Source organism: Bos grunniens, chromosome 2, assembly GCF_055505025.1.
Source record: "Bos grunniens cultivar Pamir isolate PY7600 chromosome 2, Bosgru_T2T1.0, whole genome shotgun sequence".
Classification (NCBI taxonomy): Eukaryota; Metazoa; Chordata; class Mammalia; order Artiodactyla; family Bovidae; genus Bos; species Bos grunniens.
The window spans coordinates 20596787-20616971 of NC_141166.1; the positions used below are offsets into that span (position 1 = coordinate 20596787).

At 39.0% G+C, this 20185-nt stretch overlaps 1 protein-coding gene across 4 annotated transcripts in view; it reads left to right on the forward strand.

Annotated features, from left to right (window-relative positions):
- Positions 1–20185, forward strand: part of SPHKAP (SPHK1 interactor, AKAP domain containing) — a 190373-nt gene that overhangs the window by 71114 nt on the left and 99074 nt on the right. For all 4 annotated transcript variants that reach the window (XM_086365466.1, XM_086365471.1, XM_086365467.1 and 1 more), the window contains exon 3: positions 4600–4707. In XM_086365466.1, the coding sequence (XP_086221592.1) occupies positions 4600–4707 (108 nt within the window). The remainder of the gene's footprint in view (positions 1–4599; positions 4708–20185) is intronic.

Consider the following 20185-nt stretch of genomic DNA (forward strand, 5'->3'; position numbering starts at 1 on the left):
GAAATAATTGAACCTGCAGCTAAAAATAGCAGATAAATGAATGAGCCATGGAAAGCCTGGTGAGTTTTTCTTTTTCCCTACCCCCATCAGAAAGTGACTCTCTTCAGGGAGATTATATTCATAAAGCTTTAAAATCATTACACTCTCAAACACATATTCTTGTTTCAAGCATTCTTATTTTTTTCTAGCGATTTGTCTAAACCATTACACCAAAAGCTTTTCACAGGTCAAAATTGCTTAACATATGATGCTAAATGGTTTACTGATGCCTGCATTTTTATTCTCTTTGCTTATTTGCTTCGTAATATATTTGGGAATGGGAAGGGCAGAAGGAACAAAAGGAGAAGAGAGGCAGAGAATTACTGTTGTTCCAGAGAAGGGCACTTCAGATCACATGATTTCATTGTGTACAAAGGACAAACTGAGCCTGGGAGCTGGTGGGTAACCTGACCACACAGACAGTAGGGCCAGAACTAGAATTCAAGCCTTCTGACCACGCAGACCAGGTCCCTGAGGGACAGATGGATAAGTGCATAGACACATATTTGGTAGAACTGGAAGATGAGAAATTATGTAACTTTACTACCTTGCAATGGAGCAATCTGTTATGGGAGCTTTGGGACCAGAGAGACTGGTTCACAGAGTGTGAAGAAAAAGTATAAATCGCTTGAAGTCTGGGCAAAGAGAATAATAATTTTTATAATAGCTGGTGTTTATTGGTGCTTTTGAACTGTGGTGTTGGAGACTATTGAGAGTCCCTTGGTCAGCAAGGAGATCCAACCAGTCCATCCTAAAGGAAATCACTCCTGCATATTCATTGGAAGGACTAATGCTGAAGCTGAAACTCCAAAACTCCTGGAGTTGGTGATGGACAGGAAGGCCTGGCATGCTGCAGTCCATGGGGTTACAAAGAGTCCGACAGGACTGAGCGACTGAACTGAACTGATGTTTCTTGAACACTTGCTACATGCCAAGAACTATTTTAAGCACATGTCACATATTAGCCCTCAAATTCTATTTCATAAGTCTAGGTGTTTAATTCAGGTAATAACTAAATAGGACCTTAGCCCAGAGAGTTCTCAATTAAATGTAGCATTTCTTGGTCAATAATTAAAGAATATAAAGTATTAAATAATGAATAATCTCTAAATATCTCTAAATAAATAGTGAAATTTAATTGTTGATAAAATCAAGTAAGCTATTTTTTAATTATAAGTAAAATTCACATTTTAAAGTTACACAGGGAATGATTATTCTCACAAGAGACATTCTCTTCAAAGTATTTGTTGTTAAGCAATTGGAAGATGTAGGTTTCATTTTAGTTATTTTTTAAATGCATGATATATTTTATTTTTCAGAGCAGTTTTAGGGTCACAGCAATATGTGAAACTGAACTTACACTTTTTAGGTCAGAAGATTTACTAAAGAAGATTTGTCTTCACACATCTGAAATGTTTTCAATGTACTAGTTTCAAACAAAGGCATCCAATTTTCTATTTTCCTTTGTGAAAGTGAAGTTGCTCAGTCGTGTCCAACTCTTTGTGACCCCATGGACTGTAGCCCACCAGACTCCTCCGTCCATGGGATTCTCCAGGCAAGAATACTGGAGTGGGTTGCCATTTCCTTCTCCAGGGGATCTTCCCAACCCAGGGATCAAACCCAGGCCTCCAGCATTGCAGGCAGACACTTTAACCTCTGAGCCACCAGGGAAGCACTCTTTTCCTTTGTAGTTCATATCAAACAGTAACAATGAGAACCATGTACTGAGAGGATGACGTACCATTTTGCATACTGCCGTGTTTGACACACGTCATCTCACTGAATACCCCAGTGATCCCACCTCCAAGTAGGTATTTACTGTCTGCATTCACAGGTGTAGAAACTGAGACAGAACTTAAATTGGCTATCCAAGGTCTTCTTGCTACTAATGACCAGGACAAGGTTTCAACACAAATCACAAATGTCCGTTTTCTTAAATTCTATTCTATGGTGGAAGTAAGAGTGAATGGCAGTGGAAGAAGTGGACTGAGAATCTTTTTCTACTTCAAATAAAGTTAATCTCGATCAATGGTTTTCAATTTTAATGTTTCTGAAATCAAAACTCCTTTGCACTAAAAAAATGATGGGCATCTTGTGAAAATTTTGATTATATGGGTTGTTCTTACTGGTATATTCCATATTATAAATTAAACCTAAGAAAAGTTCTGCATATAAGCAATATCATATCATATTTGTCTTTAACTCACTTGTGGAATCTAAGAAAAATGATACAAATAAACGTATTTGCAAAACAGAAACAGATTCAAAAACTTCGAGAACAAATTTATGATTACCAAGGAGGAAAGGTTGGAGGAGGGATAAATTGGGATTTGGGATTAACATATGAACCCTATTGTATAAAGTAGATAACCAACAAGGACCTACTATATAGCACAGGGAACTCTGCTCAATACTCTGTAATAATCTAAATGAGAAAAGAATTTGAAAAAGAATGGATACATATATATATATAACTGAATCACTTTGCTGTATACCTGAAACTAATGCATTGTTAATAAACTATACTTCAATATAAAATGAAAAATTTTAATTAAAAAAATAAAAATAACTTTTTCGATTTGCCAAAATGTATTTTCAGAATATTTTGATGAAGTCTGATGCCACATAGAAACAAAAATACCAGAACTTGTGCATGTGTGCTAAGTCTCTTCAGTCATAACTGACTTTGTGATCCTATGGACTGTTGCCCACCAGGCTCCTCTGTCCGTGGGATTCTTTAGGCAAGAATGGGAGTAGGTTGCCATTTCCTTCTCCAGGGGACCTTCCCAAACCAGGGATCAAACCCATGTCTCTTATGTCTTCTGTATTGGCAGGCAGGTTCTTCACCGCTAGTGCAACTTGGGAAGCCCCAACAAAATCTTAAAGCAGCTAAATAAACGTATAATTCATAAGAAAAAAGCCAAGAAAATTCTAAATACGTATTTCTTTAATCTTGAAATAACAATTAGAATTTAGATAGCCATAATTTATTACTTAAAAATAATTTTAAAATAAACATACTGCAAGTTAACATACATATTTTTATGGCCAATACCTATGTTTTCCAAAACAAAACAGTTTAGTGAGAAGACTAACTTTATTTTACATTTTTAGCCAATCTCCTTAGTATCTAACTTAAAAGAGCTTGGCTAGACTCTCCTATTTGCTTCTGCATTTAACCTATTACATTATCATACCTCGTGTGGACCCTGGAGAACTCCACTGAGTACTCAGGAGACAATTCAGTTGAAAAGAGAAAATAAAGACAATATTATTATAAAAATAATTTGACCACTGGACTCCTGGAAAGACCCCAGGGGCCTCTATAGGTCCCAACTCACACTTGAAGTACCACAATTTTTAGATAAACTCTAAGAGACCTGAGAAGTTCCATCTCGAACTTTCATCTCCAGTGATAACTGAAGTCCATCCACACTGTCTCTTGGTATTATTCTGGAAAAGAATGATGAAAATTTGTTATCTCCAGAATAATAAACCTTGAGGGGGAAAAATATTAAAATATCATGTGGCTAACACAAAAATGTTATAGAAAAATGTGTCAGAATTATATTTGGTTGACTCAGTATGCAGAGACAAAAATTAAAGTATTTTTATAGAACAAAGGAAGACAATCCTTCAGTGTGCAAATGAAATATAATCGAAGTGTCATTCTATTCTTGTGGCAGTAACCAAACTGATTAAATCTATTCTATTACTTAAGTGAAGGTGATTGGCAGACATGTGTCCTAATAGAGTAGAGAGTACCAGGAGAGCACTGGAAATCTTATATGAGAAAAATCTTATACAATATTTGACTCGCATTAAAACATCAGAAGCTGAATCATTTGGTTGTTTATGAGACTACATCTTTAAAATGTTTCAGTTCAGAAATAAGATTTTTCTTTATTTCTTTAAAATCAAAGCCCAGAAACAAGACATTTGTAAACCATATTTGGTGTTGTTAATTTGTGTATTGAAATTCACTTTGCATTACCATACTGTTTCTACAAGAGAAATGGTTGTTGTAATGCATTTATTTATTCCTAATAATTTTTAAACTTAGTGTAGTACCCTAAATGCTCTAAAAGAACTGTGCCTTATTTCATAGATAGGTTAGCACAGCTGGAAATCTAAAGAAGAATAATTTTATTATTGCACCAAATGGAGAAACACTACATTTCAATCAAAAGTATTCATAGAATGTAAAAGAGCTCCAACACTTAAATGAAGTGTGATCCCCATTGCCAATTGAACCATATCCCAAACAGTCATTTGACTGCAGGTTATGCAAAAGTCACAGGTACACTGAAGTTTCCAGATGTTGAATTAGATGAGAGAAGAAACAACAATATTCACGTCAGTACGTTCCTTTAAAGTGGATTCTTGGTTGATTGTTTTATACATTTTAGAGGTGCTATTATCCTGGAAGTATTTTTTTTTTTCCTAATATCCAGATGCTATGAAGCCAGCAAAACACTTCTAGATTCTTTAGAAAAGAGCTCTTTGTTTAAATAGAAAGTCTTGCCAGTAGCTCTGAGAAGGTTTTCTTGGTTCCCTTAGGTTCTCCGCAGTAATAGCCTGCTGGAGTCTACAGACTACTGGCTGCAGAATCAGAGAACACCCTGCCAGATTGGTTTCGTGGAAGACAAGTCTGAAAACTGCGCTTCTGTAAGTAAACACAGCTCCGGGGCTGAGGGCTGAAAAAGTGGGGAGTCGCGAACCTGCACTCATGAGGACCTAAGCACTTAATACAGCATTGGGAAAGTAACCTTTTGAAAATACATAATTGGTTTATACAGAGGGTGACAGGCCAAAGCTCATAATTCTTCTGCTTTTCTCATTTCAACAGGCAAATTAATCTTACCAATTCTCTATCCATGTTGTTTTTATTTTTAAAACAGAAAAAGATTCAGAAATAGAATTGCATGATGAGAAACAAAAGCCTGGTCAAGAGCTCTCAGATTCTTTTCAATATATTTTATCACTTCTTCTAATAGGTATTTTGCAACGTGAAAATGGTAAAAATGTTCTACCACTTTCATATGTTATCGTCATTATTTGAAAACCTTTCAACATAAGAAATTACAACCATGAATTTTAATATTCTGTACTGTGTCTGAGCTTTACGTATAAAAACCCTACTTTTCAAGGGAAGAGATGTTCTTATAGATAAATGTTTCTTGTGGCTTAGATTGTAAAGGCGTATTGTTGATATGAGAAATCAACACTGTGATCTCTCCTTCCTTTATGAAGTAGTCTGCTTCCTGTATGTTCTACAAAGCTATATGTTTCATTTTAACTGAAATTACCTAGCTCTTATGGGGTCATAATTACAGAAATTGGGGGAGAATATTTCCAAAGAGGAGAGAAATGTAATTCTCATGACTAAGTTGAGAGCATCAGCTCAGAGCTATTCCTAGAAGTAAGTTGCATGCCAGCATTTCTGTTACAAGAAAAAAAAAGAAAAAGAAGAAGCTGAAAATGGGATGGAGAAGCTTTTTATATATAATGAGCAGAACCAGAATTGGCAGACAGAGAATGTAAAACATTTCACACTGCAGAGTCTCATAGCCCAAGGAAAACGGAGTCCATTCAACACACTTAATTCAATCTCTTTGTTTAGGCAAAATGATTTGATTGTGCTATTTTGGGGACTTTTTAATCCCTTGTCCAGAAAACCAGTTGATGGCTAAAAATCTTTGGTGAAAACAAAAAGGATTAGGTGGTGAGTTTTTTAACAGCGATACCCTCTTTGGAAATTCAGGTCTAAGATGCGGTAGAAAAATTCAGACATTTGCTGATACTAATCTCTAATTATACAGCTATGAATTGCAAAAGGGAGAGAAATGGAGAGGAAAAGCTATCAGCATCTACACTTCAGTCAAAGGCTTCATCCTGGCAGCTCCTATCTAAAGGAATCTGTCATTTGCAACAGGCACAAAAGTTGAGGCACTAACAATTGCATAATAAAGGGCAAGGAGGCCTTTTCTAAACTTTATATTTTGGGAATCTGTATTGAAGACCTACAATTAGAAATGATAGATTTATAGCCAAAGTTAAGATTACCATTGGATCTTAGATCTCCCTAAGCGTAGGAAAGTTCTACTCACAACCCCTGCCCCAATCTCAAGGAACTCACATTCGGACATAAAACTGTATGACTTTCTTTCTTAATTCTTTGTCCCTTTACAGTTTCTAATGACGTCAGTGAGTTTGAGCTAGCTGATTCATACTGTCTTTATGGTTCTTTCTATTCCTCCCCAAAGGGGAAAAATCTAAACACAAATAAAAGGCATACTGGAAGGTTTATTTTTCTGCAAGAGTTTATAATAAATGAAACTGACTCAAATGTTGAAAATTGTCCATGACTGTAAACTTTAAAGAAATTTCAGACTCCCTATGAAAAATAAACCTTAATCTCCTAAAAAGTACTTTGTAGTTTACTTTTTCTTAGTTTACAAGTCCTTTCTCTCTTAGTTGGCACAGAAACAGTCTAGACCTGGACATTGCTGAAGCGACGCTATTATCTAGAGGGAAACAGAGCTGATCTACAGCAGTGGTCGGCCTGCCCCTGGTGGCCCAGCAGTACAGAATCCACCTGCCAATGCAGGAGACGCAAGAGATTCAGGTTCAATCCCTGGGTCAGGAGGGAAGATCCCCAGGAGACGAAAACAGCAACCCACTCCAAAATTCGTGCCTGAAAAATTCCCTGGAGAGAGGAGCCAGGTGGGCTGTAGTCCATGGTGTCGCCAAAGACTCAGACATGATTTAGTGACTAAACAACAGCAACGACACAGCACTGGTGGACAGGACAAGAATTTCTTGCCCAAAACAGCTACACACAAGGAAGAAGTAGCCACATGGTCAGGGGAAAAGTACATAGTTCGTCTTCCAAGCAAATTCTCCTCAGTAGGATAAACATGAAAGTGTAGTTTAAGGAAACCATAATACTGTGTTTTAAAATAATATCTTCATTAAAGTCTAGTTTAAGAAATTATTCTAAAGAGATCATCCTGAATCTACATCTATTAACGAATAATCACAACTGAATTCTGAGGACCCTCTAGCAAAGTTGCCGCATATTTTATTACTTTGTACTCTGTTCTAACTCTGGGGGATGCTCCGCTGTGTTAACTGTTGCTTCTTTAAGTCATTTCTTCTAGATCAAACTTTGTATACAGCTGTTTCACATCCAGTTTTGATTGGCTTGTTATCCATCATGCTAAACTCTTAAGTATCTGGATTTGCAGTTTCTCATGGCACCCCACTCCAGTGCTTCTGCCTGGAAAATCCCATGGACAGAGGAGCCTAGTGGGCTGCAGTCCATGGGGTCGCTCAGAGTTGGACAGAACTGAGCGACTTCACTTTCACTTTTCACTTGCATGCATTGGAGAAGGAAATGGCAATCCACTCCAGTGTCCTTGCCTGGAAAATCCCAGGGATGGGGGAGCCTTGTGGGCTGCCGTCTATGGGGTCACACAGAGTCGGACACGACTGAAGTGACTTAGCAGCAGCAGTGGCAGCAGAACTAAGTGCTTCAGAGTACCAATATTTTCTGAAGACAAGATCTTCATTTAAAATTTTTACTGAAGGACAGTCTCAGGCATGGAAGCCCTTCAGGGTGTTATGGGCATGGGTCAGTACAGCTGTTTGTTCTCAAGCATCAAACGAGCTTCACAAATCAGATTTGACCATTATCTCAGTAAAGAACTGCTTTCACTTCATAGCTAAAATGATGTGTCTTAGTGAGCTGTCTGAAACTATCAGAAATACAATAAGTGCTCTGTCATGATCTATATGGGAAAAGAATCTAAAAAAGAGTGGATATATGTATATGTATAACTGATTCACATTGCCTTACAGCAGAAACTAACACAACATTTTAAGTCAACTATGTTCCAATTAAAAATCAAAAATATAATAATAAAATTAAAAAAGAAATATGATAGGCAAGCCAAACTTGAGAGAAATCTGACTCAGAAGCCCCCTGAAAGTCACTCTTAATATTTTTTCCAAAAGAGATTAAATATGAAAACTGTGGTTTTGCTTTTGTAAATAGAGTTGGCTCCGCAGATGGCTCAGTGGGTTCAGAATCTGGCTGTAATGCAGGAGACACAGGAGATGTGGATTCGATCCCTGGTCAGGATGATCCTCTGGAGGACAGAATGGCAACCTGCTCCAGTATTCCTGCCTGGAGAATCCCATGGACAGATGATCCTATGGGCTACAGTCCATAGGATCACAAAGAGTCCGACATGACTGAATGACTGAGCACAGAGCACAATCAAACTACATTATGTTTTTTTATTTCTGATTTGCCATTCTGAGGGAAAAAGCATATATCAGCCTTGGAAATTTTTTTAATCTAATTATTAAAAGAGGAATGTAGAATAATAACGTTGGAAGCCAATATCTAAATCCAGAAGCTGAGGCATTATCTTAGTAGAAGTCCTTAACTTGAGTGGTAGGATGTGGATGTTTTAGGAAGCCTGACATTTTTAAATTAAAAACTAATTTAGTTACTTTTTAACCCCCTATTTCTCTTTCAGTTCAGTTCAGTCGCTCAGTTGCGTTTGACTCTTTTCGACCCGGAGGACTGTAGCACACCAGGCTTCCGTGTTCATCACCAACTCCCAGAGCCTGCTCAAACTCATGTCCATTGAGTCAGTGATACCATCCAACCATCTCATCTTCTGTTATCCCCTTCTCCTCCTGCCTTCAATCTTTCCCAGCATCAGGGTCTTTTCCAATGAGTCAGTTCCTCGTATCAGGTGGCCAATGCATCACTCCTTCCAATGAATATTTAGGACTGATTTCTTTTAGGATTGAATGGTTTGATCTCCTTGCTGTCCAAGGGACTCTCAAGCGTCTTCTCCAACACCACAGCTCCAAAGCATCAATTTTTCAGCACTCAGCACTCTTTATACTCCAATTCTCACATCCATACGTGATGACTGGAAAAAACGTAGCTTTGACTACATGGACCTTTGTTGGCAACGTAATGTCTCTCTGCTTTTTAATATGCTGTCTAGGTTGGTCATAGCTTTTTTTCCAAGGAGCAACCATCTTTTAATTTCATGACTTCAGTCACGAAAATCATCTGCAGTGATTTTAGAGGCCAAGAAAATAAACTCTGTCACGGTTTCCATTGTTTCCCCATCAATTTACCATGAAGTGATGGAACCAGATGCCATGATCTTCATTGTTTGAATGTTGAGATTTAAGTCAGCTTTTTCACTCTCGTCTTTCACTTGCACAAGAGGTTCTTCAGTTCCTCTTCACTTTCTGCCATAAGGGTGATGTCATCTTGCAAATCTGAGATTATTGATATTTCTCCTGGCAATCTTAATTCCAGCCTGTGTATTATCCAGCCTGGCATTTCTCATGATGTACTCTGCATATAAGTTAAGTAAGCAGGGTGACAATATACAGCCTTGGCGTACTCCTTTCCCCTTTGGAACCAGTTTGTTGTTCCATGTCCAGTTCTAACTGTTGCTTCTTGACCTGCATGCAGGTTCTCAGGAGGCAGATCAGGTGGTCTTATATTCCCATCTCTTTAAGAATTTTCCACAGTTTGTTGTAATCCACAAAAAGGCTTTGGCGTAGTCAATAAAGCAGAAGTAGATGTTTTTCTGGAACTCTTCTGCTTTTCCTATGATCCAACAGATGGCAGTTTGATTTCTGGACCTCTGCCTTTTCTAAATCCAGCTTGACCAACTGGAAGTTCTCAGTTCATGCACTGTTGAAGGCTATCTTGGAGATTTTTTAGCATTCTTTGCTAGCTCACATACTTTGCTAGCATGTAAGATGAGTGCAATTGTGTGGTAGTTTGAATATTCTTTGACATTGCCTTTCTTTGGGATTGGAATGAAAATTGACCTTTTTTCTGTCCTTTGGCCACTGCTGAGCTTTCCAACTTTGCTGGCATATTAAGTGCAGCACTTTAACAGATAGCTTCATCTTTTAAGACTTGAAATAGTTCAGCAGAATTCCATCAGCTACACTAGCTTTGTTCATAGTTATGCTTCCTCTGGCCCACTTGACCTCAAACTCGAGAATGTCTGGCTCTAAGTGAGTGATCACACCATCGTGGTTATATGGGTCATTAAGTTATTTTTTGTATAGTTTCTCCGAGTATTCTTGCCACCTTTTCTTAATATCTTCTGCTTCTGTTAAGTCCATACCATTTCTGTCCTTTATTGTGCCCATCTTTGCATGAAATGTTCCTTTCGTATCTCTCATTTTCTTGAAGAGTTCTCCAGTCTTTCCCATTCTGTTGTTTTCCTCTGTTTCTTTGTATTGATCTCTGAGGAAGGCTTTCTTATCTCTCCTTGCTGTTCTTTGGAACTCTGCATTCAGATGGGTATATCTTTCCTTTTCTCTTTTGCCTTTAGCCTCTCTTCTGAGCTACTTGTAGGGCTTCCTCAGACAACCATTTTGTCTGTTGCATTTCTTTTTCATGGGGATAGTCTTGATGCCTGTCTCCTGTACAATGTCACAAACCTCCATCCATAGTTCTTCAGGCACTCCTCTGTCTATCAGATCTAATCCCTTGAATCTATTTGTCACTTCCACTGTATAATCGGAAGGGATTTGATTTAGGTCATACCTGAATGGTCTAGTAGTTTTTCCCTACTTTCTTCAATTTAAGTCTGAATTTGGCAATAAGGAGTTCATGATCTGAGCCACAGTCAGCTCCCAGTTTTGTTTTTGCTGACTGTATAGAGCTTTTCCATCTTTGGTTGCAAAAAATATAATCAGTCTGATTTTGGCATTGACCATTTGGTGATGTCCATGTATAGAGTCATCTCTTGTGTTGTTGGAAGAGAGTGTTTGTTATGACCAGTGAATTCTCTTGGCAAAACTCTGTTAGCCTTTGCCATGCTTCATTTTGTACTCCCAAGGCCAAACTTGCCTGTTACTCTAGGTATCTCTTGACTTCCTAGTTTCGCATTCCAGTCCCCTATGATGAAAAGGACATCTTTTTTGGGTGTTAGTTCTAGAAGTTCTCGTAGATCCTCATAGAACCATTCAACTTCAGCTTCTTCAGTGTTAGTGGTTGGGACATAGACTTGGATTGCTGTGATATTGAATGGTTTGCCTTGGAAACGAACAGAGATCATCCTGTCATTATTGAGACTGCACACAAGTACTACATTTGGGACTCTTTTGTTGACTATGATGGCTACTCCATTTCTTCTAAGGGATTCTTGCCCACAGTAGCAGAAATAATGGTCACATGAGTTAAACTCACCCATTCCAGTCCATTTTAGTTTGCTGATTGCTAAAATGCTGATGTTCATTCTTACCATCTCCTGTTTGACCACTTCCAATACCTTGCTTCATGGACATAATATTCAGATTCCTATGCAATATTACTCTTTATAGCATCAGACCTTGCTTCCATCACCAGTCACATCCAGAATTGGGTGTTCTTTTCGCTTTGGTTCTGCCTCTTCATTCTTTCTGGAGTTGTTTCTCCACTGATCTCCAGTAGCATGCTGGGCACCTACCAAGCTGGTGAGTTCATCTTTCAGGGTCCTATCTTTTTGCCTTTTCATACTGTTCATGGTGTTCTCAAGGCAAGAATACTGAAGTGGTTTGCCATTCCCTTCTCCAGTGGACTACATTTTGTCAGAACTCTCCACCATGACCCATCTGTCTTGGGTGGCCCTACATGACATGGCTCATAGTTTCCTTGAGTTAGACAAGGCTGTGGTCGATGTGATCCGTTTGCTTAGTTTTCTGTGATTGTGGTTTTCATTCTGCCTGCCCCTTGATGAATAAGGATAAGAGACTTATCATTTTGCTCTTTACTAGAATTTAATTCTAATTTTTCCAGAACTATCTTTTGGTTTAATGCTTCATTAAAATTGCCTTGAAATTCACATTATTTCTATTCATAGTTACAGGCAGCTCTTTCCTTACTGATCATTTTAAGACTTTTGGCTATCACCCTGCAAATAAATTATACCCTTTAGCATGCATTTTAACTGATGAATCTTGGCATTTGAAAATGTTTTGCATTTGCCTTAAATTTGTGAATAAATTAATAAGATTTTCGAGCAGTCTTTAAAATTTCAGACATGATATTGTGAAACTAGGAAGATATTTGACAGCTGTTCAGTGGGTCTCTGATGTGAGTGAAACCCAGGGGCAACAATGACAGAATGCTATCTTGAATGACTGCTTTTTATTGTATATTATTTCTCCAAATATGTCTGTATCTAGTCTTTTCTGAAACTTAGTAGAAAAGTTAAGGAAGAGACAAATAGCCCACTTGATAAGTTGGTCTATGGAAAAATCTAGGTTTACATGATTAAGGAAATATAAAATGTGAAGAGATATTTACATGATCTGGTACAGATATTTACCAAGTTTTCAAGGAACTATTAATGTGTGTGTTTTTTTTCCCCTAAAAGAATAAGCTTTGGAACTTCCTGTTTAATTCTTTAACTTTAGGCTTACAGAAAACTTGCATGAAGAGTGCAAAGAATTCGCAGATTCCTGACATGCAAAAATGTTATTGTACATGTTTCACCCTCTCCTTTGTGCATGTATATGCTTCTGTGTGTAAATATACAGAGGTGCTTTTTTTCCTAAAACTTTTGAGAATGACACAATGCCCCTTTATCCCTGCATACTTTGGTGTGAAATGTAAATATTTGAAATCCAAGTTGAACCCAGAGTTGCAGAAACCCTTGTTTAGGCGAGGAACTCAGTACCCACTGCACAATGGTATTCTTTAAATATTTATTCAGCAGTTTTCAAGGAGAAGCTACATTCTGCCTGCAAAAAGTGAAAAATCAAAGGATGATGATGGAAGTCAGACAGACTGAGCAAAACAAAAGCTCTAGATAAAACAGACAAAGCAAAGCAGCATGAGGCTGTAGAGCTGGACCATGAGACCTCACTCACCTGGGCAGTAGCCTTGGAGACATCTTAAAAATCCAAGCATCCCGGAGAAAACTTTTGTCTCTCAGTCAAATGAAAGTTTCACTGAACCTTCCCAAGCTTTTAGAAGCCAGTGAATTGGAAAGGCACTTTATTGTGAAGCATGACCCAGAGGGATGGTAGAGAAAGGAGTTTCCCACAAATCAACTGGGTGGCTTTACATTTATGAAGGTCATGTGCAAGAAACTAAAACCTAGAAGAGTGATCAACAAACTGAGAAAAAGCTTTTGATAAATAATTTGAGGGCTGAGTCTAAACTGTGTGGCCAGTCAATACTGCAGTAGTTTGGAGGTCAGATGGTAAAGAATCTGCCTGTGATGCGGGAGACCTGGATCCGATCCCTGTGTCAGGAAGATCCCCTGGAGAAGGAAATGGCAACCCACTCCAGTATTCTTGCCTGGAGAAACCCATGAACAGGGGAGTTGCAAGGAGTTGGACACGACTGAGCTACTAACACGTTCACACTTTGACTTTCAATTTGGGAGTAAGTCTTAGGCTTAGTCCATACATTTATCAGTGTCTTAGATCCTGAAACTGTTCAGGAGGATGTTTTTATAAGTTTGCTGCTGCTGCTAAGTCGCTTCAGTCATGTCCGACTCTGTGCGACCCCATAGATGGCAGCCCACCAGGCTCTGCCGTTCCTGGGATTCTCCAGGCAAGACCACTGGAGTGGGTTGCCATTTCCATCTCCAGTGCATGAAAGTTACTTTGATTGAAAATTGAATCCAAATTCTATGTCCTAAAGTGAAAGTTGCTCAGTCATGTCTGACTGTGACTCCATAGACTGCAGCCCACCAGGCTCCTCCTAAGCTATAGGTAAAATGATACATAATAAAAATTAAGATCATTGACTTTGTTTACTGTCCCAGAAATTACAATATATGTGCTCAGATTTTCAGTCATGTCTGACTCTGCAGCTTCATAGACTGTAGCCCACCAGGCTCCTCTGTCCATGGGATTTCCTAGGAAAGAATACTGGAGTTGTTGTTGTTCAGTCTCTCAGTCATGTCTGACTCTTTACAACCTCAAGGACTACAACATCCCAGACTTCCCTGTCTTTCACCATCTCCCCAATCTTGCTCAAACTCATGTGCATTGAGTCGTGGGTGATGCCATCCAACTGTATCATCCTGTGTTGTCACCTTCTCCTCTGGCCTTCAATCTCTCCCAGCTTCAGGGTCTTTTCTAATGTGTCAGCTCTTCACATCAGGTGGCCAAAGTATTGGAGTTTCTGCTTCAGCATCAGTCCTTCCAATGAATATTCAGAATTAATTTCCTTTAGGATTGACTGGTTTGTTCTCCTTGCAGTCCAAGGGACTCTCAAGAGTCTTCTCCAACACCACAGTTCAAAAGCATCAATTCTGTGGCATTCAGCCTTCTTTATGGTCCAACTCTCACATCCATACATGACTACTGGAAAAACCCTAGCTTTGACTATATGGACTTTTGTTAGAAAAGTAGATTGCCATTTTATCTAAGCATTAAATAAGTGGAATGAGACTTGTAATATTTCATAATAGAAACCAAGGCTCCCAGTGTAATTATTTATTAAAAATATGCTTCTATGTATTAAACAAAACACTTTAATGAACTGAATGAAAAAAAGAAGTCAAGGATAACTGCTATGTTTTTGACATAAGCTCTTAGGTGGATTTAAGTTACCGTGATGGGGGAGACTAAGGGTTGGGAGAAGTAGTTGGAGGTAGGAGGAGGGAGATGATTCTGAGCATCTTTTAATTATCCAGGTAGAAATGTCAACTTGGTAGGTAGATGTACAAATAGGAATTGTTGGCAAGATTAAGAAGAGAGAGAAGGGATTTGAGGGCAGAAAGTAGAGATCAGTCACACCAGGGAGAATGTATAGAAGAAGGGAGCTTGTAACTGTGAGCTGGAGTATTCTGATAAGTGCTCATACAAGGATCCCCATCTCCCAAGGTCCCCACAAAAGCAAGAGATTATTTTTTAAGCATGTAAGTCTGAATTTCAAATACACAATGAAATGTTTTATGTATACTGGTATTTTTGTCACTAAAAATACAGACAGATGAATAGATCTGAATGTACTTTTAAACTTGGGTATTCAAACCATTCTCAGTTTTTTTAAAAAATTAATTTTGACAAAAGAATCTCGTTATTAAAATAGCTCGGAATAGTTTTGAATTTCATATTTCAAACAATTCCTGCAATTACAGCAATTTTCCTTTGAGTAAAAAGCCAATCAGTCAACAAAAACCAAGAGCAGTAAACACTGTTTCTCATTAAAATACCTTTAAGCTTCAAGGATATTTATTACATAGTTTAGTTATCTCTTTAGCCGAATTATTTGTTTTGGTAACTTGTCTTTCTTGATCAGTTATTCCAAAATCCCAGGAAAACTAGTCAGAAGTAACAGCATTATTTTTTTTTTCATAACTTAGAGTCTAAAGGTTAAAAACAAATAAATAAGAGGAAGAAACAAAGTGTGCCTGGCTAATGACCACCATAGAATGTCTGTTTTCAGTTCCAAGCCTCTGGGGTATTATTTCTCTTTTATAATAATGACACAAACTCACCCCTAGACCTTTATTAAAAATGAGAAAGTGCTTCAAGCAGAAATGCTGCCCTTCTACCCTTTTGTATTACACTCTTTACCAGAGACAGCCCTCACTATATATTCCAAACAGTGCCTGGCAGGTCAGCTGGTTCATAGCTTCTATGGTGTTAGTGGAATTTAATTGGATTATCTGGAGGCATTCAGTGTACTTGCCAGAATTATCTGAATTAGCTGAAAAGAGTGAAGGAAAGTTTGTCCATTGCTAAGTTATGCCTTCCTTGTGGGCTTCCCAGGTGGCTCAGGGCTAAAGAGTCTGCCCACAATGCAAGAGATGCATGTTTGATCCCTGGGTCAGGAAGATAGCCTGGAGAAGGAAATGGCAACCCACTCCTGTATTCTTGCCTGGGAAATCCCATGGACAGAGGAGCCTGTCAGGCTATAGTCCATGGGGTCGCAAAGAGTCAAAGCTTGGTGACTAAAGAACAGCAACAGTTATGCCTCAGGTTTGATTTAATAGGACCATTAAAGAGACAGCCTAAGTCAGCAGACGAGACTGACTGACTAACACTTTCACAGGTCAGCAGTATCTAAGGTGATTTTGCTAGGTACCCAGGGATGAATTCTTCCAGAAGAGAGTCTTCCAATCTTCGGCACCATTGCCAAACAAATGTCTTCATTCTTAATGAAAGTATTCTTCGCATTGGCATTCCTAGCATGTACACATACATTTACATACATGCTTCCCCTCCTCCTTTATGAATATTAATTCATATGTCCTTCCAAATCCTCTTTAAAAAGCAAATATTAAAACAAGCAAAACACTTTCTTTGACCCTCTCCCTGTGAAACCACTCTCCCTATGTTCCTCCTTCTCTTGACCACCAAACTTCAGATCAGATCAGTCGCTCAGTCGTGTCCGACTCTTTGCGACCCCATGAATCGCAGCATGCCAGGCCTCCCTGTCCATCACCAACTCCTGGAGTTCACTCAGACTCACGTACATCGAGTCAGTGATGATATCCAGCCATCTCATCCTCTGTCGTCCCCTTCTCCTCTTGCCCCCAATCCCTCCCAGCATCAGAGTCTTTTCCAATGAGTCAACTCTTTGCTTGAGGTGGCCAAAGTACTGGAGTTTCAGCTTTAGCAGCATTCTTTCCAAAGAAATCCCAGGGCTGATCTCCTTCAGAATGGACTGGTTGGATCTCCTTGCAGTCCAAGGGACTCTCAAGAGTCTTCTCCAACACCAAAGTTCAAAAGCATCAATTCTTCGGCGCTCAGCTTTCATCACAGTCCAACTCTCACATCCATACATGACCACAGGAAAAACCATAGCCTTGACTAGACGAACATTTGTTGGCAAAGTAATGTCTCTGTTTTTCAATATGCTATCTAGGTTGGTCATAACTTTCCTTCCAAGGAGTAAGCATCTTTTAATTTCATGGCTGCGGTCACCATCTGCAGTGATTTTGGAGCCCAGAAAAATAAAGTCTGACACTGTTTCCACTGTTTCCCCGTCTATTTCCCATGAAGTGATGGGACCAGATGCCATGATCTTTGTTTTCTGAATGTTGAGCTTTAAGCCAACGTTTTCACTCTCCACTTTTACATTCATCAAGAGGCCTTTGAGTTCCTCTTCACTTTCTGCCATAAGGGTGGTATCATCTGCATATCTGAGGTTATTGATATTTCTCCCGGCAATCTTGATTCCAGCTTGTGTTTCTTCCAGTCCAGCGTTTCTCATGATGTACTCTGCATATAAGTTAAATAAACAGGGTGACAATATACAGCCTTGATGTACTCCTTTTCCTATTTGGAACCAGTCTGTGGTTCCATGTCCAGTTCTAACTGTTGCTTCCTGACCTGCATACAAATTTCTCAAGAGGCAGGTCAGGTGGTCTGGTATTCCCATCTCTTTCAGAATTTTCCACAGTGTATTGTGATCCACACAGTCAAAGGCTTTGGCATAGTCAATAAAGCAGAAATAGATGTTTTTATGGAACTCTCTTGCTTTTTCCATGATCCACCAGATGTTGGCAATTTGATCTCTGGTTCCTCTGCCTTTTCTAAAACCAGATTGAACATCTGGAAGTTCACGGTTCACATACTGCTGAAGCCTGGCTTGGAGAATTTTGAGCATTACTTTACTAGCATGTGAGATGAGTGCAATTGTGCGGTAGTTTGAGCATTCTTTGACATTGCCTTTCTTTGGGATTGGAATGAAAACTGACCTTTTCCAGTCCTTTGGCCACTGCTGAGTTTTCCAAATGTGCTGGCATATTGAGTGCAGCACTTTCATAGCATCATCTTTCAGGATTTGAAATAGCTCAACTGGAATTCCATCACCTACACTAGCTTTGTTCGTAGTGATGCTTTCTAAGGCCCACTTGACTTCACATTCCAGCATGTCTGGCTCTAGGTCAGTGATCACACCATCGTGATTATCTGGGTCGTGAAGCTCTTTTTTGTACAGTTCTTCTGTGTATTCTTCTGTGTATTCTTGCCACCTCTTCTGAGTATCTTCTGCTTCTGTTAGGTCCATACCATTTCTGTCCTTTATCGAGCCCATCTTTGCATGAAATGTTCCTTTGGTATCTCTGATTTTCTTGAAGAGATCCCTAGTCTTTCTCATTCTGTTGTTTTCCTCTATTTCTTTGCACTGATCGCTGAAGAAGGCTTTCTTATCTCTTCTTGCTATTCTGGGCCACTATCTGGCTATCTTAGCTTTCTGCTGAAATTGTTCTTATCCACTGACGTGTTGTCACTGCTTATGTTACTGACTTTTGAGTACAACAAACTAAACTCATACCCCCACCCAGCTTCTGAAGAGTAGTTATTTTTTTTCCATGACTTCCTGAACATCATTCTCTCTTCTAATTATTTCCCTACCTCTCGTATCATTTCTCCTCTGTCTTTTTCCTGGACTTCTGCTTCTGTCTTTTTCCTGGACTTCCCAACCTAGCACTTAAATGTGGCTTTTCCCAAAGGCCTGTGCAAAAGCCCATCCTTTCTTTCTCACAGCTCTCACTGGATCATTCATCCATAACTAATGGCTATAGCCACATCTATATACCAATGATTGCCGTCTCAGGACTACAGACTTCTTTCCAAGTGCCTGTTAGATAAACTCATCTGAAAAATCTCAAAAATAACACATAATCAACATAAATTGGGTAAATATCCAAAAATATGGTCCTTCTCCCAAAATTTCTGTTGATGGTTTTGTAATCTACACATTTTCCCAGGCTGTAGTCCTTAGAACCACACTCATCTTATTTTTCTCTTAGGCTTCATCTCTAATTGATTATCAAAAGTTGTTTTTATTTCTCAGTTCTTGTTTAATGCCCCACATATTTCTTCTAAATATTTAATGTGCAAAAATCTAAAGCAAACACAGAAAACAAGAGACAAAAAAACAAAGAAGACCTTAGCAATCCTGAAAGTCCACTGGTATTTTGGTATCTTTCTCTCCTGAGTTCCTTTGTAGCATCAAATTCCTAGACTTACTTTAAGGTTCTAGTGTTACAAATAATTGCATTAGCAGTTACCCTGCTACCATGCTGTGTCACATAATTCCTCAGGGGCCCCTTAGTCAGTTCAGTATCTAATTCAAGACCATGACTCTAGTTTTTAATTGAATTGAATATGAATTCCAAGGGGATATGGATATGATTCACCCTGTTATCCTGGGTTTTATATTTTAAAACTTTTTATTTTGTGTTGGGGTGGTGTGCTGCGATTCATGGGGTCGCAGAGTCAGACACGACTGAGCGACTGAACTGAACTGAACTGAATAGTCGATTAACAATGTTATGATAGTTTCAGGTGGACAACAGAGGAACTCAGCCATACATATACATGTATCCATTCTCCCATAAACTCCCCTCCCATCCAGGCTGCTGCATAGCATTGAGCAGAGTTCTATATATATGCTACACAGTAGGTCGTTATTGGTTATCCATTTTAAATGTAGCAATGTGTGCATATCCATCCTAGTTTTTAAAGGGCATTGCAAAATGACGGGTTGAGGAAGAAGCACTTTGACACTGGTACTCTCTGACATTGAAGATACAATCACAATATTCGTTTGCCAGAGCCTAGCAGCAGCCCCATGTATGCATTCATCATGTCTGACTCTGTGACCCCACTGAGGAGAGCATGACAACTCACTGCAGTAATTTTGCCTGGAGAATCCCCATGGACAGAGGAACCTGGCAAGGCTATGGACTATAGGGTCACAAAGAGTCGGACATGACTGAAATGATTTAGCATGCATGCACACAGCAGCAGCCCCAAAATAAAATAGCTTAAGTAAGCATATTTAAACACATGCTAAACTAACAGAATGTACTAGAGTTCTCCTATAGTGCCAAACTACCAGTAAGGCTGAAGAAGCTGAAGTTGAACAGTTCTATGAAGACCTACAAGACCTTTTAGAACTAATACCCAAAAAAGATGTCCTCCTCATTATAGGGGACTGGAATGCAAAAGTAGGAAGTCAAGAAACACCCGGAATAACAGGCAAATTTGGCCTTGGAATACGGAATGAAGCAGGGCAAAGGCTAATAGAGTTTTGCCAAGAGAATGAATGCACTGGTCATAGCAAACACTCTCTTCCAACAACACAAGAGAAGACTCTACACAGGGACATCACCAGATGGGC